The sequence below is a fragment of the Carcharhinus amblyrhynchos genome, chromosome 19, assembly GCF_965287045.1.
Source record: "Carcharhinus amblyrhynchos chromosome 19, sCarAmb.v2.hapA, whole genome shotgun sequence".
Classification (NCBI taxonomy): Eukaryota; Metazoa; Chordata; class Chondrichthyes; order Carcharhiniformes; family Carcharhinidae; genus Carcharhinus; species Carcharhinus amblyrhynchos.
This window is the reverse complement of record NC_137342.1, coordinates 47,768,594-47,794,809: the sequence shown is the minus strand read 5'-3', so window position 1 is coordinate 47,794,809 and position 26,216 is coordinate 47,768,594. Positions and strand designations below refer to the sequence as shown.

General features: G+C 45.7%; 1 protein-coding gene across 4 annotated transcripts in view; it reads right to left on the bottom strand.

The window, feature by feature from the left end:
• Positions 1 to 26,216, bottom strand: part of prkcq (protein kinase C, theta) — a 158,446-nt gene that overhangs the window by 54,314 nt on the left and 77,916 nt on the right. For 3 of the 4 annotated variants that reach the window (XM_080207719.1, XM_080207720.1, XM_080207716.1), the window contains 5 exons: positions 19,025 to 19,085; positions 4,684 to 4,849; positions 3,514 to 3,545; positions 3,332 to 3,417; positions 1,106 to 1,235 (listed from right to left, as the gene is read on the bottom strand). In XM_080207719.1, coding sequence (XP_080063845.1) covers positions 1,106 to 1,235; positions 3,332 to 3,417; positions 3,514 to 3,545; positions 4,684 to 4,849; positions 19,025 to 19,085 — 475 coding nt within the window. The remainder of the gene's footprint in view (positions 1 to 1,105; positions 1,236 to 3,331; positions 3,418 to 3,513; positions 3,546 to 4,683; positions 4,850 to 19,024; positions 19,086 to 26,216) is intronic. The other variant, XM_080207717.1, reaches the window with a different exon arrangement.

Sequence of the window (26,216 nt, the reverse complement as noted above, 5' to 3'; positions counted from 1 at the left end):
ATACGGTGATTGGCCATGCTATATTGCCCCTTAGTGTCAGGGGGATTGGCAGGATAAATATGTGAGGTTATGGGAATAGTGCCTGGGTGGTGTTGACTCAATGGGTTGAGTCTGCACGGTAGGGAGTCCATGAAAGTTACCTCAGATGAGGCAGAATTTATTTTACGAGAGTCATCTTTGCCCTGGGCAGACCTGTCAAAATTCATCCAGTCAGCAATTTGAGGGGACAAGAAATTTTCAGATAATGGTTTGGCAATCTGATTGGCATAGGCTTCTTTCAAGTGCATTTCAATGATCTATAGCTTGCTCCAGGCATTACAAGATGCATTGGAGAAAAATCAGAGACCCCAGGGGGTGATTGTAATCACTCTGCTCCCATTGAAAAACCAGGCAGCATAAAACTGCGAAAAAACCCCCCAGTAAACACAATATTCAAACAGGCCTTTGAGTGGGCAACCAACATTTTTGCTCAAAACAGGCTGAAGTCTAATTTTAAAGGCAAAATACGGTAGATGCTGGAATCTGAAACAAAAACAGAAAATGCTGGAAAATCTCAGCAGGTATTTTGATATTTGAATTGCGGTTGTAGAATGCTGTTCCAGAACTGTTCCAAAGGGGGTGGCACGGTAGCACAGTGGTTGTCACTGCTGTCTCACAGCACCAGGGACCCGGGTTCAATTCCTGGTTTGGATCACTGTCTGTGTGGAGTCTGCACATTCTCCCCATGTCTGCATGGGTTTCCTCCGAGTGCTCCAGTTTCCTCCCACAGTCCAAAGATGTGCGGGTTAGGTAGATTGGCCATGCTAAATTGCCCCTTAGTGTCAAGAGGACTGGCTAGGATAAACTCATGAGGTTATGAGGGTAGAACCTGGGTGGGACTGTGGTCAGTGCAGAATCAATGGGTCGAATGGCCTGCTCCTACGCTGTAGGATTAACAAAAAAAGGCTGTGCATGTGCCACGTACACTGAGCCCATGGATACGGGATGTGCATGGTCATAAGGTCTTTGAAAAGTGACCGCAAGAGGTCTCTCAGGAAGTAGTAGGTTTTGAAATGATTTGGGCCATGGATGGTTTCACCATTGCTTCTGCCAACGCCGTACGTACCTTCACATTTTAAACCTTGTCTTGCCAGGCCCCATAGCAGGGTCCCACAGTGCTCACAGAATGTCGGGCTCTTGTAGTTGTAAACTTTAAACCTATGGGGCATATCTATTTTAAACCGTTCCTTGTGAAACTAGGGAACAAAAGAGAATGTAGATGGTTAGTGGAAAGTTTAATTCCATAGAATCCATAGAATCCTACAGTGTAGATAAAAGGAGGCCAATCCGCCCATCGAGTCTAAGCAAATCTCTCAAACAGCATCCCAACCTGGTCCACCACCCCACCCTATCACCGCAACTCTGCACACTTACATGGCTAATCCACCTCATCTCCACATTTTGGACACTGAGGGGCAATTTAGCATGGCCAATCCACCTCAGCTTTAATGTACCCTTGAAAGAGAATAGTGAATTTCATGAAAATATATCTGCAAAATATGGGACAGTAGACAGATGCTAACTGATTTTTACAGGCGAAAGTGGCAACAAACAGATGTAGGGGGGAGTTTTCCCATCCTGCCTGTCACAGGCCACACAAATGTCTGTTGGCCTTGGGCAGGATTTTCCGATTTTTTGGGGCAAGCGGCACGGCTGGAAAATCCCGCCCAGAATGTTCTACCACTGAGTCAGTGTCGGCTGCCGTGCTCCCTTTCTGAAACTCTGACAGACACAATCTACAATTGGCTGGCAATATCTCGTGAGGGGAAACTACATTGTGTTGACGGAAAATGTGAAAGAAACGCTGCTGACATTTGAGAAGGAAAAGTTTAGTTGCTTTTCGATCTGCGGAATTCACCTTTTTTTATTTGAGTCAGCTCGGCCTCCCAAAGTTAACGGTTTTACGCTGGCAGTTCTAATGAACACTGCGTAAACAATGCAGAGAGTTTAACCTAGACACCCATCTACTGGGCAAGGGTTAAATGAGCAGAACGGGTTGTGAAATGTGGGGACAGACTTTAGCTGTGTAACTTGGTAAACACATGAATCATTTAGAAATCATTGCAGGATCGGTTGTGTAATTAGACAGTTGTTTAAGATGGACATTTTATAGAGCAAACATTATTGATGCTGAGGGGCCCTAGAATATAAAGCCCCTCAGCCTATAACTGGCCTCTATTCTCCCATCCCGCTGCGCTTAATTTTTAGTGCAGTGGGCCAGGAAAATCACTGGGAGGCAGGGCTAGCATTTAAATAGTATTTTGAACCCGGGATGCATCTCTCAGAGTGTTTCACTCTAGAGGGGATCACACTAGCTCCTCACTCATGGGGAACTAGGTGCCTGATGCCACTGGAATGGAGGGGGAGCAATCGAGGCCCCCCCCCAAGGGGTCAGGCAATGGTTTTCCGCCTGGGCATGGACACCCTGGCACTGCCCAAGAGGCAACTGCCCCATGCCGAGGGGGCATCTTGGCACTGCCCATCGGGCATGGGTCAGTGCCAAGGGGGAAGGGCCTAAGGGGGCACAGCCTGGGAGGCAGGGCCTGCTGGGGTCAATGGATGGGGGTGGGGGGGGTCAGCTATCACTTTGCCATTGGGATCGATGGGGGCAGGAGGGAAGCCAATGTTCGGGATGGATTGGGGAGTGGGTCAGCCAAGGGAGGAGGATCGGCCTAGTGGGGGGGGGTGGAGGGTGTGTCAAGACTGCAGGGGAGGGGATCTGGACTGCCGGGGGCGGGGGCTATGCCTGCGGAGGTATCTACATTGTGAGGGGGTTGTGGGGCTGGAGATTAGAGTGGGTTGGGACTGGGTGGGAGGGGGTTGTTGGACAAGGGATTTCTCTGATCAGGCTGCAAACGGGTTGTTGGGAGCTTGGGGGGCAGCACTGTGGCAGTCCTGGGTTGGCCAGCGATCAAACTGGCCTGCAAATGGGAGACTGAGAGTTCAGGGCCATTGCTTATGCTTGCAGGTTCCAGCCTTCCGGGTGGGAATAGGTCTCACCCCCTAAAATCTAATAAAATCACACTGGTGGCGTCTGCATTGCACAGAGCGTGAGAGATTCTGGTCTGAATTCCCACTGAAAACACCAGTGAGTTACTCCAGTTTTCCCAAAAATTCAACACTTTATAATTTTTTTGGGAGAATTCCGGCTACTGTTGAAGGTGTTCATGTTCTTCTGGAGATAACCCCGGTGATTTAAACCCAGCTACCAAAGAAATTCTCTCTGCCATTGTGTCTCACAGTTCTAACGTACAACAAGCGCACATTGACTCTTTATGTTGAGGATACGTACAATGGTCTCCCGGCTGTTCACCGCTGAACCCGTACACTTGGCTATTATTTTATCGATGCATTTCTTATGAATAGCAGCGTTGCACTCTGAAAGGGAAATAGAAGAAGGTCCCAATGTGTTCCAAGATTGCAAGCAATGTCAAAACTCTCGTTTGAAATGTTTAGAAATGAAAAATCACTTACGTCGGCATTGGTAACCTTGCTTATTCAATCCCCTGAAATGACAAAAGCGAGCAGAATTCAGTCATCAGTATTTTTTCTCTTGATCATAGAATCCTGACAGAAGGAGGCCATTCTGCCCATCGAGACTGTACCGATCACAATCCCACCTAGGCCCTATTCCCGTAACCCCAACATTTACCCTGCTTGTCCCACTGACACTAGGGTCAATTTAGCATGGCCAATCAACCTAACCTGCACATCTTTGGATTATGGGAGGAAACGGAGCACTCAGAGGAAACCCACACGGACACGGGGAGGGCATGCAGACTCCACGCCGACAGTGACCTGAGGCCAGAATTGAACCCGGGTCCCTGGCGCTGTGAGGTAGCAGCGCTAACCACTGTGCCACCATGCCACTCCAAATTACTCAGACCCGAGTCCCTAAATTATTGCACCAATTTTCAGTTTCCTGGTCCTAACAAATTCACTAGGGTGCATCCAGCCCCCCAACATGGGCAACATGGTGGCACAACGGTTAGCACTGCTGCCTCACAGCGCCAGAAACCTGGGTTCAATTCCGGGCTTAGGTCACAGTCTGTGTGGAGTTTGCACATTCTCTCCGTGTCTGCGTGGGTTTCCTCCGGGTGCTCCAATTTCCTCCCACAGTCTGAAAGACGTGCTGGTTAGGTACCCTGTCGCTGTGAGGCTGCAGTGCTAACCACCCCTCAATCTCGCAGCTCCCTGTCACAGAATTAAACCCCGGTCTCCCATGTGGCAGACTAACAACGATATTAACAAGGGAATACTGGATGAAACCAGCATCCAAATCTGCTGCAAATTTGAAATGAAATTGCTGTGGAACGTTGAATAAGCGGTAAAGGCCGAGATTCTCTGATGTTGGACGCAACCACTGCTGCCAGCGAAGATGAAGAATTTGGCGCTCAGCCAAAACTCTGTTCGCTGCAGCTGGAGCAGAGAGCTCTGGCTGAAGCATCGACACAGGGCCCAATTCTCTCACCTCCCCTGCAGCTGGGATTCTCCAGTCCCGCTGCAGTGAATGGAGTTTTGGCTGAGTGCCAAATTCTCACTGACAGGGCGTGAATGGCAAAGAATCCCAGCCACAACCCTACCAGAAATCTTACTTTTCAAACAGGTGAAGATAAATCAAAAAAGAAGATTAAATTAAAGTACCAAACAAATTCGTGGCAGACAGAACAAAATGTAGGCTGAGGGAAGAATGTGGCGATAAACTCATGGCACTTGACATTGTGGACTTTGGCCTGCTTGATGGCTCCTCTTCGCTGGTGTAGTGCAAACAGGCCTTCTGTTTCACCTTCGGCAGTCCCTTTGTTTTCTGCTGAGGGGGGAAAGCTGAACGTTAATCATTGCACGTCACTGCAGAAATCACACACCCCATCGGGCTGTCCGAAACAACATTCTTCCAGCCTCAATGATAGAAACCAATGAGTTAAAGTCTTGGAACCAAGTGGCCACTCGTATACATTGTAAAACAATATCAACAAAACAGCGCTTTAAAATGTGCAAAAATATACTGGGGAGGCAATGTGGTATTATGGCTAGAGTATTAATCCGGAGGACCCGGTTCGAATCCCATCATGGCAGATGGTGGAATTTGAATTCAGTAAAATAAAAAATCTGGAATTAAGAATCTACTGATGACTATGAAACCATTGTCAATTCTCAGAAAAACCCATCTGGTTCACTAATGCCCTTCAGGGAAGGAAATAAGAACATAAGAACATAAGAAATAGGAGCAGGAGTAGGCCAACTAGCCCTTCGAGCCTGCCCCGCCATTCAATAAGATCATGGCTGATCTGTCGTGGCTCAGTTCCACATTCCCGTCCTCTCCCCATAACTACTGTCCCTACCTGATCTGGTCTACATGTGACTCCAGAGCCACAGCAATGTGGTTGACTCTCATGTATTTATCCAGTTCTCCTTCAAAAGCTACTATTGAATTGCCACCCAATTCAGAGAAAATTTTCTCATGTTGTCTCTGTTCCTTTTAAGTTTAGATCTTTCTATTTACTAGTGTCATAGATGGGCTTACATTAAAACTGTAATCCCAGGCAGTTAGGGATGGGCAATAAATGCCGGGCTATCTAGCAACACCCATGTCCCATAAATAAAAAAGACACACATATCTTTTTCAATTTCAATTTTAAAAAGAAGCTCTTTCCCTCTGATACGTTGGGAAACCACTTTCCATCCCTAAGACTCTCCAAACTAAAGCAGTGAGGGTTTCAGATGCAAAAATTCCATTTGTGCTCACGGTCCCCCTGGACACACACCTCACTGAGCAATTCAGGAAGTCCAGAATCACATTGCCTTGATGTGGCCATTAGACGATCATTGAAACTTAATGGATCAAAACCATGCAATTTCCCACAGAAAATTGGTTTGATTTGATTTATTATTGTAACATGTATTCGTATACAGTGAAAAGTATTGTTTCTTGCGTGCTCTGCAGACAAAGCATGTTGTTAATAAAAAAGGAAAGGAGAGAGTGAAGAATGTTGTACTACAGTCATAGCTAGGGTGTAGAGAAAGATCAACTTAATGCAAGGTAAGTCCATTCAAAGGTCCGACAGCAGCAGGGAAGAAGCTGTTCTTGAGTCGATTAATACGGGATGTCAGACTTTTGTATCATTTTCCCGAAGGAAGAAGGTGGAAAAGACAACGTGGGGTCCTTAATTATGCTGGCTGCTTTTCCGAGACAGCAGGAAGTGTAGACAGTGTCAATGGATGGGAGGCTGGTTTGCGTGACGGATAGGGCTACATTCACGACATTTTATAATTTCTTGCGGTCTTGGGCAGAGCAGGAGCCATACCAAGCTGTGATACAACCAGAAAATGCTTTCTATAATGCATCTGTAAAAGTTGGAAAGCTTCCCACTATTATTCCAGTGAAAAAATATGAGCTGGAATTCTCCGGCTGTTCACTTGACGGGACATTCTGGTTTGACTGACAGCGTACCCTTGGGTTTCCCAGCGGTGTGGGGTGCAATCAATGGGAAATCTCACTGATGGCAGCAGAACTGGAAGATCCTGCCACTGACAAATAGTGTGCCCTCAAATCTCCTCCCCGCCCTCAACTCCCTCTTCCCCACCCGCTACAAGCTGCCAGGAGACCAGAGAAACACCCCCCATGGAACATTTCAATGTGGAAGGGGGCTGTTCAGCCCTTCAACTCAAAGTGGGTTGCTTTAATAAGGAATAATCCAGTTAGTGCCATCCTTGTTCTGTCCTCATACCCCAGTACTTTTCTCTCATTCACGTATTTATCAAGTTCTCTTTCGAAAGTGACAACTGAATTGTCACACTGACCAAAGACAATTTTCTCACGCTGACTCTGGCCCTTTTCAGATCAAGTTTATTTATTTACTAGTGTCATAAGTAGACTTGCATTAAAACTGCAATTCAGTTACTGGAAATCTCCTCGTTGCCACACTGTGGTGCCTGTTTGGGTACACTGAGGGAGAATTTAGCACGGCCAATGCACCGAACCAGTAAGTCTTTTGGACCGTGGAAGGAAACAGGAACACCGGGAGGAAACCTACGCAGACATGGGGAGAACATGCAGACTCCACCCAGACAGTGACCCAAGGTCCCTGGCGCTGTGGGGCAGCAGTGCTAACTGCACCATCTTTGTCAATCACCTTAAACTGTGCTTTGAGTAGGTAGCTCGGTAGGTAGTGAGTCAAAAACAACTTCTTTCCTGTTGATGTCAGACTTTTGAATGGCCCTTCGTCGCATTAAGTTGATCTTTCTCTACATCCTAACTATGACTGTATCACTAAGTTCTGCACTCTCTCATTTCCTTCTCTATGAATGGAAGAAACAATACTTTTCACTGCATGTTAATACATGTGACAATAATAAATCAAATCAAATAATTAGCCATAGTCCACAAGGAATCGTAGACGTCTCTATTAGAGAGAGGCAATTGGTTCTGTAGCTTGAGAGGCAACACTTTTCATCAAATATTGGGGTTAGAGTACTGACGTACAAATCTGTGGATTTTCTACACCAAGAAAACGCAATGGTGCAATATTAATTATCCCATTGTAAATGCACAGACAGTACACCTGTGGGATATACACCACTCGGATTAAATGCTTCACAATTTATTGGTTCAGATTTATTCAATACTTAATCACAGGTTTTTCTTAAGCTGTGTTTATTATGTCCTGAACCACAGGCTGTGATTTATCTTCCCACACCGCAACTGTCTTCCTTTCTTCGAAGACTGAATGTCGTCCTGGGAACTATATATCCAACATAGCAGGGTTGACATGGTAACCAAAAGCCTAAAATTACTTAAAACCCAAGGAAGCTTTCAGGCTTTCTTGCTGAAATATTAAAATAAAAATAGCCAAAGTATTTTGTAACATTGCAAGAAAGGAAGAAAATATTTTCTTCAGCGCAGTGAGTAACCTCTTCCGTTTGACGCTGAGGCTTTACGGCCTACTACTCCTATCCTTTCAATCTAATGGTTACACCCTTCCCCTTTCCTGGTGAACGGTGAGAGATGTGTCACCTTGGGGTGGGACAGGGGGAGGTGGTGGGCAGGGTTGGGGGGAGGGGAGTGAACCTAGGTAGGATGCTCTTCCAGAGAATCAGTGCAGACTTGATGGACTAATTGGCCGCCTCCTCCTGCACTGTTGGGATCCTACGGTTCTGCAAAGATACACGTCTTACCAGCGATTCACACCATCCCCACGCTGCAGTGAGGTCGGAGAATTTGGCGGCCAGCCAAATCTCCGTCCACTGCAGCGGGGTGGGAAAATCCCATGGACGTGAATGGCGGCAATGTTCCGGACATGGTTTTTCAAAACGTTCTGGAAGTGAGGAGCAAGAAAAACAGTGAAAAAGAGAAAGAGAGAGGGTAAGGGAAATGTGAAAGACGAGGCTAAGGCTGGCAAACAACTAGACAGTTTAACACAAAGAGAGACAGATACCAAACTAGAAAGCTACATAAAAAAGGAAATTAATAGCATCAAGGGCTCAACAAAACCCTTGATGAGGTTGAACATGGAGCAACGTGTGAAAATAAGTAGCAACACTGAAACTGAAGTGCTAAAGAGCCTTGCATGAGCACCAGCTCATCAGAAGTTAAGTGAACTGAAGTGCCCAAAAGGAGTTGAGATCTAATTCCTAGGGTGCAGAAGGAGGCCATTCAGCCCATCGAGCCTGCACCAACAACAATCCCATCCAGATCCTATCCCTGTTTTACCCACATTTTTACTCCCCTAATCCCCCTAACATTAAGGAGCAATGTAGCATGGCCTATCCACCTAATCTTTGGATTGTGGGAGAAAGCCGGCACACCCGGAGGAAACCCACGCAGACACGGGGAGAATGTGCAAACTCCACACAGACAGTGACCCAAGGCCGGAATCGAACCTGGATCCTGGATTTGTGAGGCAGCAGTGTTAACCATTGTGCCACTGTGCTGTCGTAGAGATGCAATGAGACGCTCACAATTTTAAAAAATGCCAAGAATGACCAACTTGTGATAGTGAGTGACACATTCATAGCTAAATCTTCATTTTTGTGTATTTTGGGTCATTCTGTTGCAGAACTGGACTTCTGGAACCACTTCCACCACCATCCCCACCCTGCCCCAACTGGTACAAAGAACAACTTCCTGCAAGTGAATGTCATGCCAGTTGATGAATTGTTTACTCTGATAATTCTGCACACATCTGCACGTGGAGATGCCAGCGTTTGACTGGGGTAAACACAGTAAGAAGTCTCACAACACCAGGTTAAAGTCCAACAGGTTTATTTGGTAGCAAACGATGAGGAGGATCGCAACACCTCCAGATGCTGAAAGATGCCCTGATGAGAACAGGATATGGCGCTCGACTCATCGATCGACAGTTCCGACGCGCCATAGTGAAAAACCGCACCAAACTCCTCAGAAGACAAACACGGGACATGGTGGACAGAGTACCCTTTGTCATCCAGTACTTCCCCAGAGCGGAGAAGTTGCAACAACTTCTCCAGAGTCTTCAACATGTCATTGATGAAGATGAACATCTCGCCAAGGTCATCCCCACACCCCCACTTCTTGCCTTTAAACAACGCAAAACCTCAAACAGACCATTGCCCGTAGCAAACTACCCAGCCTTCAGGAGAACATCGCCACGAAACCACACAACCCTGCCACAGCAACCTCTGCAAGACATGCCAGATCATTGACACGGATACCATCATCTCACGTGAGAACACCAACCACCAGGTACACAGTACATACTGTTGTAACTCAGCCAACATTGTCTACCTGATACTCTGCAGGAAAGGATGTCCTGAAGCATGGTACATTGGGGAGATCATGCAGACGCTACAACAACGGATGAATGAACACCACTAGACAATCACCAGGCAAGGCCTGTTGGCGAACACTTCAGCGGTCACGGGCATTCGGCCTCTGATCTTGGGGTAAGCGTTCTCCAAGGTGGCCTTCACGACACACACAGAGACTGATAGCCAAGTTCCGCACACATGAGGATGGCCTCAATCGGGATCTTGGATTCATGTCACACTATCTGTAACCCCCATGACTTGCCTGGGTTTGCAACATCTCACTTACTGTCCTGTCTGGAGTCAATACACAGCTCTTTAACCTGTGCTTAATGCTATCTCCACTCACATTGTCTGCACTTCTAAGACTTGATTAGTTGTAAAGACTCACATTGGAATCAGCATTCTATAAACTGAGTGTGTGTCTTTATATGCCCTGTTTGTGATCAGAACTCCCCGCTCACCTGACGATGGGGCAGCGCTCCGAAAGCTAGCGGCGTTTGCTACGAAATAAACCTGTTGGACTTTAACCTGGTGTTGTGAGACTTCTTACATCTGCACAGCCAGATTATTAATGGGACAACCACTCATTCTGGCAATGCAAAGCTAGTCTCACTGTCTCAGTGACAAAATCTGTACTATGTCTTTTGCTTGCGTGTCTGCTGGTTTTCTTGTCACTCACAGGGAGGGATACATCTGTGCTTAAAGGGTTTTCAATGTACTACCCCTGCAATTGAGCTGACCAGATGTTGTTCTGCACACTTGGCAGAATCTAATATCTTCACCTCCTCATCTCGGAAGGCAGCTGAGTTCTTGAGCTTGCAGAGCACTAAACTCAATATCATCAATATAAAGAGGCTTGTGATGCGAGACAACAATGGCAGCTGGCTGAGTTATTCATCTTACTTGACCTAAATTATTGTTTGTTCGTAAACTGTGATTTACCAGTCTGGCACAGTTGATTCCTGTGTCAGGGGACGCAATGGAGTAATGGTATTGGGGCAGCACGGTGGTTAGCACTGCTGCCTCACAGCGCCAGGACCCAGGTTCAATTCCCAGCTTGGGTCACTGTCTGTGCGGAGTTTGCACGTACTCCCCATGTCTGCGTTGGTTTCCTCTGGGTGCTCTGGTTTCCTCCCACAGTCGAAAGATGTGTGGGTAGGTTGGATTGGCCTTTAGTGTCAGGGGACTAGCTGGGGTAAATGCATGGGGTTATGAGGATCAGGTCTGGTTGGGATTGTGGTTGGTACAGACTCAATGGGCCGAATGGCCTCTTTCTGCACTGTAGGATTCTATGATTTTATGCCACTGGGTTGATAACCAGCGACCCCAGCGTAAGGCTCTGGGGACCCAGGTTCAAATCCCACCAATGCAGATGATGAAATTTGAATTTGATAAAACTCTGAAATTAAAATTCTAATAATGACCATGACACATTTAAAATCCCATCTTAGTAACTAACATCCTTAAGAAAAAGAAATCTGCCATTGTTATCCTGTCCGGCTGACATGTGACTTCAGATTCTCAGCAATGTGGTTGACTCTGAAATGTCCTAACAGGCTCCTAAGTTCAGGGGCAATTAGGAATGGACAATAAATGGTGGCCCAGTTAGTGATGCTCACATCCCTGGAATGAATAAAAAAAAGTATCCCATTGCTGGAGATAGGAGACATTCTCTGCTTGGGTTCTACTTATTAAGTTCACCTTCAGTTTTTCAGATTTGTGGATAGGGAGATCTTGGTTTTTGCTTCCTATGTCTAATTAAGGCAGCATGGTGGCACAATGGTTAACACTGCTATCTCACAGTGCCAGGGATCCGGGTTCGATTCCTAGCTTGGGTCACTGTCTGTGTGGAGTCTGCATGTTCTCCCCATGTCTATGTGGGTCCCCTCCTGGTGCTCCATTTTTTTTCCCACAGTGTTGGTTAGGTGCATTGGCCACGCTAAACTCTCCCTCAGTGCACCCGAGCAGGCACTGGAGTGCGACAACTAGGGGATTTTCACAGTAATTTTATTGCAATGTCAATGTAAGTCTACTTGTGACACTAATGAATAAACTTTAAACTTAGCAAGGCGCAGCTTGCCTGACGGTGGACTCGAGAAAATAAGGCTCTGTGAATCTGCCATTGGATTAAGACAGCCTGTTCCAGCAAAGTGAATTCAGATCGGGATATGGGCCTCTCGGGTATAATGAGGGGCAGCAGCCTTCCCAAGGACAGCACCCTGAGAGCACAGCGTGGAGGCTGTGCCCTTCGCATGGGAGGTTTGGTGGAGAGAGGGGCATTTAATCAGGTGGGAGAGGGTTATCAGGTAGATACGCTGCCACCATCTCCACCCTGATGAAGCCTGTGCTGGGACGGTCAGATGAACCAACTGGCCTCCACTGTAAAGGCTTTCTCACTCACTCCAATCGGTGAGTTGCTTTAAAAAGCAGAAGCAGCTTCTTGGCAAAATGTTAGTGAGGCTAAATCACAAAAACCTGTTGGATTTCTGACCCTCCCCATTGGACAGTAAGGGTCTCTCTCCCAAACTGGAAACAATCACCACAAAACCAAGTTTACACCTCCGTCATCAAAACTGGGTGCAAAGGAAACCATGAAATAAATAAATTCTTCTAGTATCACACTGTCAATAAATGTACAAAAGCAAAATGGTCCCAGAGCCTGGTTTGAATTTCAATGCATGTTCCCATAGAGACAACGTTTGTGTCCCTCTTTTTGGGTATTTGCAATTGAATCTGAGATCTTCTAATCTGTAGGACAGCATTATAAGTTTACTTATTATTGTCACAAGTAGATTTACATTAACACTGCAATGAAGTTACTGTGAAAATCCTTTAGTCGCCACACTCCGATGCCTGTTCGGGTACACCAAGAGAGAATTTAGCACAGCCAATGCACCTAACCAGCACGCCTTTCAGGCTCTGGGAGGAAACCAGAGCATCTAGAGGAAACCCACGCAGACATGGGGAGAATGTGCAAACTCTACACAGACAGTGACCCAAGCCAGGAATCGAACTCGTGTCCCTGGCACTGTGAGGCAGCAGTGCTAACCACTGTGCCACCCAAATTAGTACACTCATTCCTCTTGTATTGGGATTTAAAACAACGGAATTCTATCTGAGTTGGAACTAAACTGGTGAGAATTAAATGCAGTGCTTCACATGAGAGGGTTGTGTGAAAAAGGGAATACACTGTGAAATAACTTTTTTTTATTATTCATTCATGGAATGTGATCATTGCTGGCCGTGCCAGTTTTATTGCCTATCCCTTATTGCCCTTGGGAAGGTGGCAGTGAGCCACCTTCTGGAACCACTGCAGTCCATGTGGTGTAGGTACACCTACAGTGTGGTCAGGGAGGGAGTTCCAGGATTTTGACCCAGCGACAGTGAAGGAACGGCCGATAAATTTCCAAGTCAGGTGGTGGAGAAGAAGTTGCAGGTTGCAGTGTTCCTCATGTATCTGCTGCCATTGTCCTTAGAGGTACCAGAGCTCACAGGGCTTTATTTGTTCTTGGATGCATAAATAATAGAGGAATTTAAATGAGAGAATATTGTTGATGATGCACCAATTTTATGGCAGTAAGATGTCTGTTTCGGTGTCCAGTCTGGCGCATGTTTTCACATAATCCATGTTGAATGGGCAGAGACCATCATATTAGTAGAGGCTCTAACCTTCCAAAAGGTTAGAACTTTTCACCAGCTGATTTTCCACTCCCGCTGGAATCAATGGACTTTTGAATGGCTTGCTGCATTTTCCAGATCCACTCCCTCCGTGAAGGGACCATAATATTCAGCCAAAGGATTCAGCATCCATGACTGAACTGTGGGTCAGGTCTCCTGTTTGTATATCCAAAGGGGCTTGTTTTGAGTCTGCATGGGCTGCCTTGAATAAAGCTTGCACTGAGCCCCTTTGTCATTAGCCGAACCATGTTTACCTGCGGCCTAACCTCAAAGTTAGCACTGAAGCTTGTTTTTAAAAGGCCCCTTTCTTTTTCCCCCCGTTTCCAATTTGCCATTCACCCAAATTTTCCCTCTTGGAATGGGGGAGCTATCTCTGGACAAATTGACAACCACAGTTTGCCAACCCGCTGCTGAGACCCAAGGCTTGATTTCAGGTGAGTCTTAAGCACCCCCCATCTTCAGGGCTATTTCAAGATAAATGTCCTGCCTAGACACTTACTTGGGAGGCAAATGCTTCAAAGAAGAATGAGGAAGAAACTGGCATGAATTCAAGCTGCCATGGCTAACAGAAGATTTGAACTTGGACTTCGGAGCAGGGGTAGGCCATTTCTGCTCCACCATCTGATAGAACCATGGCTTATCTGATTGTAGTCTTCAATCCATTTTCCTCTCTCCCCCACCCCCTCATAATCCTTGGCACTCTTTATCTAACAAATATCTAGTGAACTCAGACATCAATGACCCAGCCTCCACTATTTGTTGTGGGGAAAGGATACTCAATACTTTGAGAGAAAAATATTCTTCACATCTCTGTCTTAACATGGAGACATGAATGGAGTGGCACGGTTAGCACTGCTGGCTCACAGTGCCAGGGACCCAGGTCTGATTCCCAGTTTGGGTGACTGTCATTGTGGAGTTTGCACATTCTCCCCGTGTCTGTGTGGGTTTCCTCTGGGTGCTCCGGCTTCCACCCACAGTCCAAAGAAGTGTGGGTTAGGGGGATTGGCCATGATAAATTACTCCTTAGTGTCAGGGGAACTCGCTAGGGTAAATGCATGAGGATGGGGCCTGGGTGGGACTGTGGTCAGTGCAGCCTTGATGAATCAAACAGCCTCCTTCTGCACTGTAGGATTTTATGATTCTATTAATTTACTACAACTCTGCAATTTACAGGAATGTTGGAAATAGGAGCGAAAGCAGGCCTTTCTGCCCCCATCCCTATCCTGTCACCTCCAGCTTGCTCCACCGTTCAGCTAGATCAATGGGCTAAATGCCTGATCTACATGTGTCCACACATCAATTCCTTCAAAGACAACTGCTGTTCCGACAAAATACAGAGTTAAGTTTTGCTGTGATCACTGGCTAGATGAACATTGCTCTGGGGAGGTTTGCTGATATAAAAAGTGTAATGACTCATGAACACAGTGCAGTGATGCATCCTGCCAGTGCATTGGAAGCCGATTCACTCCTGATGTGTCACAAGTTTAATTCAGGAGCTGAACCACTAAATGGAGGTGCCAAATGGAAAAAGAATCTGCCCCCTCATGGGGAGGCAGGTTGGCAAGTTCTCCAGCCTCCCTCTATGGTCCACAGATAGGTCCTCGCTTCCACACAAGAGTTGGAAATTGATTGATTCCAAGACAGGCACTTTTTTCCTCTGAACAGTCCTCTGAACATATATGAAAGTATTTTAATTATCTTGTTTTGTACTTAGCATTGAACAGGATTGATGAAGCTTCCACAACAACATTGAGATATTCAAAACGGTCTCCATCAAACTTAAGTTTTAAAATTTTTGTTTGTTTATTTATTAGAATCACAAGTAAGCTTACATTAACATTGCAATGAAGTCGCTGTGAAAATCCCCCAGTCACCACACTCCGGTGCCTGTTAGGGTACACTGAGGGAGAATTTAGCATGGCCAATGCACCTAACCAGCACATCTTTCAGATTGTAGGAGGAAACCAGAGCACCCAGAGGAAACCCACGCAGACACAGGGAGAATGTGCAGACTCCACACAGACAGTGAGCCAAGCCAGGAATTGAACCCAGGTCCCTGGCGTGGTGAGGCAGCAGTGCTAACTACTGTGCCACCGTGTCACAAAGGGGCAATTTCGTATGGCCAATCCACCTAACCTGCATGTCTTTCAGACTGAGAGAGGAAACCCATGGAGAGTACATGCAGATTCCACACAGACAGTGACCCAAGCCAGGAATTGAGCCTGGGTCCCTGGTGCTGTGGGACAGCAGTGTTAACTACTGTGCCACTGTGCCACTCCAAACATTACAATAAGCTCCTGCCTGTGGACTTACCCTATTGGTGGGAATATATCAGAAGCCTGTGTGCAGGTCCAAAGTCTATCCATTTATTAACTCTGGTCTGGAATGGATGTTAGTAAGTTGAGAAAACATAATGTGATGCATTATCAAATGCTGCGAATATTTTCTGGGTTTTTTTGTCCTTTTCTGACAAAAGTGAGCCGGAGAATATTCTGAAAGAGGGTTAATTCACTTCCTGGCTGTGACATCATTCAGTTCCAAGAAATGCCCATGTGACCTGAGATTGGCACGAGAATGAATAGCAAGAAGCAAAACATAAATAGAAAGATAATTGCAGTGGGGTTGGGTCAGTCTGTGTTTTTTGTTTGGCAGTTCAGAACACTGAGAATTTGAGTAAAGAGGAAACAGCAAGGTTCTTTCCAAATGGAACATTTTTCTGTCGACACTTTTAGATCAGATCTCAGTGCTGAAACAGGTCTCTGAGAATAGAGCAGAGACTGTGTTACTGTTTGTGTCATACAGTTAGAAAGGACAGAATACTGAAGGCAGGAAGGAGCACAGGACCCATTGCTGCTCTTTCAATGTTGCCAGAGTCCACTGGAGCATTTAGAAGGATTGGAGAAGGAAGTCGCTGTGCCATCAGAGTTGTCGGAACCTGAGTGAGAGAGGGTTCAGGGATGTGTGTGTTGTCAGTGTTAACTGTGTCGGGGAATCTTGTTCAAGGGCCGAAATGACTGGATGGGAAGTGAGAGATCGCGTACAGGGAAGGATGGCAGAAGGAATACAAGTGCTTGTAACTATTGGCTAGCCATTTTTAGGCCAGTTGAAAGCTAATTCACCTGTCAGTGAATTATGTCAACACAGCTAAAAACAACACTTCCAAGTTTAGCTCACGACCCAGAGGACATCATAAACTGGATTTTTGTCTTTCTGTCCAAACAAAGCCCTATATTTAATTGTGGAAACAATGTAGTGGCAAATGTATCTATAAACATGATAAAATATTAAGTTGCATTCCAGATGAAACAGATTAATTGAAAGCAAGGTACCGTGGCAGCAAGTTTGAAGAATTAACTCTTAGCAGGAAAGCTGACACTGAACATTCATATTATTAAATTTTACAAATATTATTTCACTTTTTTAAGTTCTAGAGGCAGGATAGAATGTTTTCTTCAAAACCTATACATCCTTTATAGATTAATTTCTATATTTCTTTATAGATTAATTAATGCTAAAGTCATTGTAATCAGCTAACAAAGTCAAAAGGTCATTTTTGTGCAGATACTCAGGAACTATATCACTTTGTGTTTCTAGAATCAGCTATGTATTAATTAAGAGTGATTACATAATTAGGAGTCACTCAGAAAGAATGATTGGCACAAGCGTACCTCATTTAAGTTAGAATTGAAGAAATGGGCCAGCATTTTACTGGAATTTTACCAGCTTGCAGAACAGAATTCTCCATTGGCCTCGGATGGGATTTTACCAGCCTCGCCCGAGCGAAGTTGTAAAATCCCGCCCATAGTAACTAATCAAGTAAGTAGTTATGTTAAGGTTGATTTAAAGCTTAAAATACTAAAATGCTGCCATATTGGCTTTGGGTGAACATCAACTCAGTTTCTTTTTGGCACAGAGGTTAACACTGCTGCCTCAAGGCACCAGGGATCTGGGTTCGATTCCCGGCTTGGGTCACTGTCTGTGTGGAGTTTGCGCCTTTTCTCCGTTTCTGCGTGCGTTTCCTCCGGGTGCTCCGGTTCTCTCCCACACTCCAAAGATGTGCGGGTAAGGTGGATTGGCATTGCTAAATTGCCCCTTAAGTGTCAGGAGGATGAGCTAGAGTAAATGCATGGGGTTATGGGGTAGGGACTGGGTGCGATTGTGGTCGGTGCAGATTCAATGGGCTGAATGGCCTCTTTTTGCACTGTAGGGATTCTATGATTCTAAAAGACTTGGACAAGATGGGCAATAGACAACTGTGAAAAGTTGTCAAAAGGGACCACAAAAGAAACATTATCCCCAGGAAAGGACAATGTCTACAGCTAGTCAAACTCCAATTGAATTAAAGCAATGAAATTAGCCAATTATGAAATTACACAGACATGGTCTGAGATGAAGTATTGATAACTTAGGGGATGAAATTAAAGACTCTGAATGACATCTTTGGTAGCTAGTCACGTACTGGATGCTCCTGAGGCAAAATTTGAAGGAATTACTCTCAGTGAAGGAATTGGAGGACAAATTGAATGTTCAGCAAACCTGATCACTCATTTGAAGCTGTAACGTTTATTTTGTGTTGTTAAGCATACTTTTTCCTTTGTAAAATAAACTTTCCGAAACTTATTCTTTTAATTTACTATTTGAATTGTTCTTATTCGAACCAAAATGTTTACCGGACTGACTTGGGTTATTTTAAAGTCAAAAAATGGAGTAACTAAGAATTAAGATAAATTAGAATACCCTCTATATTAAAAAACAACATTATATGAGGCACAACTTCATTATACCAGCTCTTTAAAGTGAAATTTGCCTTTTTTATTTGAAATATCCTTGGCTTGTTAATGAGTGTTTGAATTACATTGATTTTAGTTGCTTTGTTCAGTAAACATTTCAAAGAGTGAAATCATGTCATTGAATCATAGAATCTAAGTGCCATTCAGCCCATCGAGTCTGCACTGACCACAATCCCACCCAGTTCCTATCCCCACAACCCCAAACATTTACCCTAGCTAGTCCCCCTGACACTTAAGAGGCAATTCAGCATGGTCAATCCACCTAACCCACGCATCTTCGGAGTGTGGGGAGGAAACCAGAGCATCCGGAGGAAACCCACGCAGACATGGGGAGAATGTGTGGACTCCGCACAGACAGTGACCCGGGATTCGAAGCCGGGACCCTGGGCGCTGTGAGGCAGCAGTGCTGCAGTTTTCTTTTTCTTGGCCTCATGGTGATTCCTTTCTTTTTTGAGAAGTTATTGTCTCAACACTAAATAATAAATCAGGGGACAAGGAAGTTAGCACATGATCCCTTCAGCGAATTGACATGTAATCTACAGCCCAGTGGGGAAGGACGATCCAAATGTTGAACACCATTGTGAGTTTTCATGAATTTGACCTCATAATGTAACCATAGCATTTGGAATGAAATTAATAAAGAGTGAAATCCCCCATTGCTTCAGGCCACGATTTTAAATGTCACTGCTGCCCTCAAATAATTATCATGAATCATATGATCAATCACTTACCGGTTTGTTCAAGAAAGTATTTCACATTCATCAGCATTCGACCTTGGGGCTTTAAATCCAGCTGTTTTCAGGAAAGAAACAGAAGAAAGAACAGAAGAAATAAAGACGATTAAAGGACTAAAATATTAAGAGATTTTCACATACTTCAACAGATTTTAGAATATCAGAGAGTTGCGTGGGGGAGGGGGGGAAGAGAGAACAAACATGCATTCTTAGCCTCAAAGTAGCTAAATCTCCTTCAACTGTCTACCCTGCAAACGTTGATTCTGATCACAGGTTCGGCTTTTAATGATTTAAAGGAGCCAGTGTGATGGCATTGTCACCCATTCAGGTTGGACTTAAATCTAGTATTGTCAGACTTCTTACTGTGTTTACCCCAGTCCAACACCGGCATCTCTACATCACGACCCATTCAGGTGGCCATGGATCAGTGTTCGCATCGCGCCACCCACCAGTACCTGGTGAAACCCGGGGAACCCAATGATCCTCCAAGCAAACTGAACTCAGCAAGCTCAGGCTTCAAGGATCCCCAGTATCACCGCACCTAAAACTGCCAGCAATATGAACTCCTGTAGCTCCCTCACCATCCGACCTGACTCCGCATCCTGAAACTCAACGTTGAGGGACTAACTAACTGCGGCCAAGCAACAATTAATCAGCACCCTCTCCCAGCAACACCCAACTAACATGATCTGTATCCGAGAAACACGCATCTCATCCATAGAAACATAGAAATTAGAAGCAGAAATTGGTCATTAGGCCCTTCGAGCCTGCTCATGCCATTCCTCCTTCCCCCTCAGATCCCTGGATCCCTTTAGCCCCAAGAACTATATCTAATTTCTTCTTGAAGTCACACCATGTTTTGGCTTCAACTACATCCTGTGGTAGTGAATTCCACACATTCACCACCCTCTGGGTGAAGAAATTTCTCCTCACCTCAGTTCCAAAAGGGTTTACCCCTTATCCTCAAACTACGATCCCCAGTTCTGGACTCCTTCACCATTGAGAACATTCTTTCTGAATTTATCCTGTCTAACCCTGTTAGAATTTTATAAGTTTCTATGAGATCTCCTGTCACTCTGGGAGATACAAAATCGATGGCTTTGACCTGATATATCATGCTGTCCATCCAAAGCGTGGACAGGCCATATATGTTCAATTGACTATGACAGACATGCCTGAACTCTCTTCCACTGAACATGTCAATATCATCATGGTTAGGATTGCAAAGACCACAAATGTCTACAAGGCCCCGAGCACCAGCAGGGACAAATATGTCCTCCCCCTGCCTTATCTGTCTATATCAAAGACTTCGGCAGCCATCACAAAGGCCAGGGCTAAAAGCAGGTTGATGCCAATGGTGCTAAATTTGCAATCTGGGCTGTGCAGAATGATCTTAATCTTATCCATGGCCCCAAGCAGCAGGGAGTTTCCACTCTGCCAGATAGAGGAAGGACTACTCATCTGACCTTTGCTGGGTCAGCTGAACACATAGCAACCCACTTCCAACATCACGCCAAGTCTTAAATAGCTTCCCACACAACCAGCGCAGAGAAAGTCTGACCCACATCAGTCTACGACTAACAACTGCCACCAGCTCAAAGAAGAAGCAATGGAACCTATTCATAGCCAATTGGGAGAAAAACCACGAAGTGCTGGTACAAAGTGTGATAGTGATACCACTCCGTCATAAAGGAACATAGAAACAAGAAGCTGGAGTTGTCCATTCAGCCCTTTGAGCCTGCTCTGTCATTCATCTTGATCATGGCTGATCATCAAATTCAATATCCTGATCCCACATTCCTTCCATATCCCTTGATCCCTTTCGCCCCATTCTAATTTCTTCTTGAAATCAGACCAAGTTTTGGTCTCAATTACGTTCAGTGGGAGTGAATTCCACACATTCACCAACCTCTGGATGAAGAAATTTCTCCTCACCTCAGTTCTAAAAGGGTTTACCCCTTATCATCAAACTATGACCTCTAGTTCTGGATTCTCCCCCATCGGGAACATTCTTTCTCAATCTACCCTGTCTAAATCTGTTAGAATTTTATAAATTTCAATGAAATCCCCTCTCACTCTTGTAAACTCCAGTGAATATAATCCAAACCAATTTAGTCTCTTTTCATATGACAAACATGTCATCCTAGGAATCAACTTATTAAACCTTTGCTGTACTCCCTCTATAGCAAGGACATCTTTCCTCTGATAAGGACATCAAAACTGCACACAATACTCCAGGTGATGCCTCACCAACGCCCTATACAGTTGCAGCAAAACATCCCTATCTCTATACTCAAATCCTCTTGCCATGAAGACTAAGGTACCATAGAACAAGCACACAGCCACTTCTGCAAAGCCATCTACAAAGCAGCCTCCATATCCATCCCGAGGAGATATCACCAAGTATACACCCCTCTGCCTCAAAGAGGAATGTGCTTCTTTCCTTCAACACCACGAGGAAACTGGTGACCCAGATGTAGCCGACTACTTGATGAAACCCTTGGATTCTGCCTGTCGAGTTTAGTGGGAAAAATCCATCAAAAACCTGAACTTCACCCACTCCAGCAAGAAATTCTCCTCAGAGCAGCCCAGCGACCACTAACACCAAGCCAACTCTCTGTAAACACCAACAAAGTAGCAATGCGTCTCCTCCATAGTGGAAAAGGCGATTCTGGTGAAAGTAGCAAAAAAGACTAGTGGGCCTTTCAAAGGCGTGACAATTTCAGATTGCATCTTGAATCTTTCTCTGCAGTGGAGCTGGACAATGTGCTTCAAAAGAATCAAGCCCAGCTCTGCTCCTTGGCTATGATAACACTCTTCCTGAGTTTCTCAAACACCTTGGCTAATGTACTTTTTGCTGGTTGCCTCAATTCCTCGCAAGGGTTATCTGTGATGGGAGACTGCCTAAACCTTGGTGCACATCCAAAGTCATCGACCTCTCAAAACCAGACAAAAAGCCAAATTCACTGAAACCACTGACCGATATCTGTGTACTGTAAGGGCTTAGAGCATCAAATCTTCCAGCAGCTAGAGCCACAAGTGGAGAAAAAAGCCTGTGAACAAGCTGGCTTTCCGCAAGGGTGAAGCACATATGACCAGGACCTTACCCTGACCACCATCATTCAAAATGGCTTTGAAAAGAACCAGCAAACAGGTACTGTCTTTCTCGATCGCACAGTAGCATGTTGACACAGTGATTAGTACTGCTGACTCACAGCACCAGAGACCCGGGTTCAATTCTGGCCTCAGTTCACTATCTGTGTAGAGTCTGCACGTTCTCCACGTGTCTGCCTAGGTTTCCTTTGGGTGCTCCAGTTTCCTCTCACAGCCCAAAGATGTGTGGGTTAGGTGGACTGGCCATGCTAAATTGACCCGAACATTAGGGGGATGAGCAGAGTAAATATGGGGGGTTGCGGGAATGGGGCCTGGTGCGATTGTGGTCGGTGCAGAATCAATGGGCCAAATGGCCTCCTTTTGCACTGTAGGGATTCTATGATTACATGGCACAGTCTGGCACACTGGTCTCCTTGCCAAAATTTCAAGCGTTCCCCCCTCCATGGGCGACTGACGGCAGTGGACTATTGCTCCGAGATGGAGAGTTCAGTTGCACTCAGGTGTTCAGACACGCACCAGAAGGACGCAGTCAAATGGGCTTCCCCAGGGATCTGTTCGAGCCCCAACTCTTTTCAATCTCTATATCAATAATCTGTCTCCAACGCTGTCTCGCAAGGTCATCTATGCTGATAATATAGTATCCTGGAAATTGGATCCTACAGTGAAAAAGGAGGCCATTCAGCCCATCAAGTCTGCACTGACCACAATCTCACCTAGGTCTTATCCCCATAACCCCATGCATTCACCCAGCTAAAGTCCCTGATATTAAGGGGCAATTTAGCATGGCTAATCAACCTGACCTGCATATCTTTGGATTGTAGGAGGAAACTAGATCGCCCAGAGGAAACCCATGCAGACACAGGGAGAACGTGCAAACTCCACACAAACAGTGTCCTAAGCTGGGAATCAAACTCGGGTTCCCGGCACTGTGAGGTAGCAGTGCTAACCACTGTGCCACCATGGCGCCCATATCTTTGTCTATATCTGCTGCGCCTCTCAGACTCAGGCATTTGTTAAACTCGAGGCAACACTGAACAAAGATACTGCAAAGCTGGCCAATGACTGGAAGACATGGCACCTTCAGCCCAGCCGCAAGAAAACACTCTCAATTATACTCCACCTCCACAGTGCCAGTGGTAAGAGGGAACTCTACATCTCCTTGTCTGGCAACAGAGTGAATCAGAAATATCCCATTTATCTTGGAGTTACCCTTGGCTGAATAATGGCATACGAAAAAATAATCTGATCAATAATCCGGCATCAAGATCAAAACATGGAATAACTGCGTAAGGAAACCTATTGGCTCTTCATGGGGTGCAGATTCTCAAACCTTAAGGAGCTCAGCTCTTGCCATCATCAACTCAACTGCACAGTCCTGTTCACCAGTATGGTACAACTCATCCCATGCCAGCCTTGCAAATATCCAGCTCAATACAATAACGCACATCTTCTTGGGTACCCTCCGATCAATCCTTGGCCCCCAATCCTGAGCAATATTGCATCACATTAGGAGGGGGATTGCAACAAGAAAGCTCCTGGAGAAGGTTTACATCAACCCAAGCCTGCCACTCACCAATCCACCGGCTGCTCGCCTCCCATTATACCAGGATCACAGTGCCAAGGAAGATCAGCATAGACCCTGTGGCAGCAGGACTGGAACCATTGCAAACCACTTCCTCATTGCAGATCCCTCCTGGCATCAACCTGCCACGCTCGTCCCTTTCCAAGACCAAGGCCTTTATGCAGCAAATTGGCACAAGTGGGGCCTTGCACGGGAGCCCAGGCTGCAACTGTGGTGCATCCCAATCAATGACTCACATCAGCGGCGATTCCCCCTGTGACTAAATTCAGCAGAGTGCTCAGAGAGCTCCTTTTAGCTATTGTGAGGACTATTGCCTGGCTTAGTGATCACAGCACACGCCAAGATGAAGACCTGTGATTGGTTTACAGATAGACATGTGCAATTTATGTAAAAATGATGTCAAAATGTTAGTAAGCTCCAAAGTGAGTAAAAGCTTGAAAAACTGAAACACCAACAATAGTCCTGCACTTGGCAGGGGTGAAACCATGATCAAGCAGGTGGTTCGAGGCTATCCCTTTGCTCTCTGGGTGTGCTGACGCCTGCAATATCCCCGGGACACTCGACTGCAAAATACGTGGTAGAATACATTCCACCGCAGCAGCTAATGAAAATACATAACTTCAATGAAGAAGATATTCTGTATAGTCTTAGCTTCCAGATATTAATTCAGGAATTAAGGAGGCAGTGCCGGGAGCACTCCCCCAACACTCCACACCCCAACCTCCACAAACCCACACATGTTTTGTAAGGTCATCATTAAATATTTAGAATCATAGCATCCCTACAGTGCAAAAGGAGTCCATTTGGCCCATTGAGCCTGCACCAGCAACAATCCCATCCAGCCCCAATACCCGTAAACCTTTGTATTTATCCTGCTAATCCTCCTGACACTAAGGGGCAAGTTAGCATGGCTAATCAACCTAACCCACACATCTCTGGACTGTGGGAGGAAACTGGAGCACCTAGGGGAAATTCATGCAGACATGGGGAGAATGTGTTAGCGACCCGAGCTGGGAATTGAACCTGGGTCCTTGGTGCTGAGGGACAGCAGTGCTAACCGCTCTGCCACCTTGCCCTGGTTTCTCCTATCATTTTTCTTCAGGGTTTCCAAGTATCTTTAGCTAGGAATTCTGGTTGAGGCTTAATGGCCCAAATGGCCTCCTACTGCATATGAAAGAGTCCAACAAATTGGAGTTCCTACCTCATCCTACTCGATGTTTAGCTACTTGTATGGGATTTCATCAATTTGCATTTCACGGTTTCTTTATACCATTTACCTTTACCCCTAGTTTCTCCCTCACGTGCTGAGCATCATGCAAGATGCACTCTGTGGCATGGCTTTCCCCAGGACCTTAGTCAATGTAATCAGGCTGCATGCAACGGACTTTTGACATGGTTTTTCATTTTGAGATTTTCTTTCCATTTGATTATCTGCCTGACAAGAACTAAACTGATTCATTTCTAGCAGCGTCAGATTGCACCAACTGACAGGCAGACCAAGTTGCTCAGGAAGCACCTGTGCTACCAAAACGTGCCAGCGACGGTCCATTTCTGATCAAAACCACTGTCAAACGTGCCCCGTCCCCTGTGGCTGACTGACCCGGCTGTTAGTTAGTCTGAAGACTCTGACTGTGCGTTGAGTGATATTGAATGAAGTTCAGAATTACTCCAGAGCTCCTGGCGCTCCTCTCAAATTTAAGGGCACAGCTAGACTTTAATTAGTTAGATTGGCTTCCCGCTTTCAGCCAGGGAGATGGGCAGGAGGGCAGGTGGGCACAGGGGGCGGCAGAGGTGGGATGGCACTGCGAGGCAGGGCAAGTGAGTTGGACACTGCAGCCCCAGTTGGGAGGTGGGATTGAGCAGGTGGTAAATTAAAGTATAGCTAGAACATACCCAAAATCGCCGTTTAAACAAACATTTTTAGGAATCCAGTTTAATTCAATTCAAAGGTCAGCTCCATTTGTCATCCTTGTTTTCAAACCGCTTGCCCTGCCCTGTCTCTGTAATTTCTGCAGGTCCCATTTAAGGTGAGAAAGGGCAAGTTCAAAGGAGATGTGAGCAGCAAGTCTTTTACACTGAGAGTGGTAGGTGTCTGGGACACGCTGCCTGGATTGGTGAGGCAGATAGCTGCGATAGGGGCATTTAAGGGGCTTTCAGATAAGCACATGAATATGCAAGGGATATGGGCTAACGCAGGCAGAAATAATTAGTTTAATTTGGCATCATGTTCGGCCTGTTCCTATGCTGTGCTTTTACAGATGCACCATATTTCTGGTAATATTACAGCTTACTACAGCTTCTGCTTTGCCCACGACTGCAAGAAACCACAAAGGGTTGTGGTGAGTGAAGCTCAGTCCAGCGTGCAAACTAGCCTCCCATCCGTTGACACTGTCTACACGTTCCGCTGCCTCAGTAAAGCAGCCGGCATAATTAAGGACCCCACGCACCCCGGACATTTTCTCTTCCACCTTCTTCCGTCAGGAAAAAGGTACA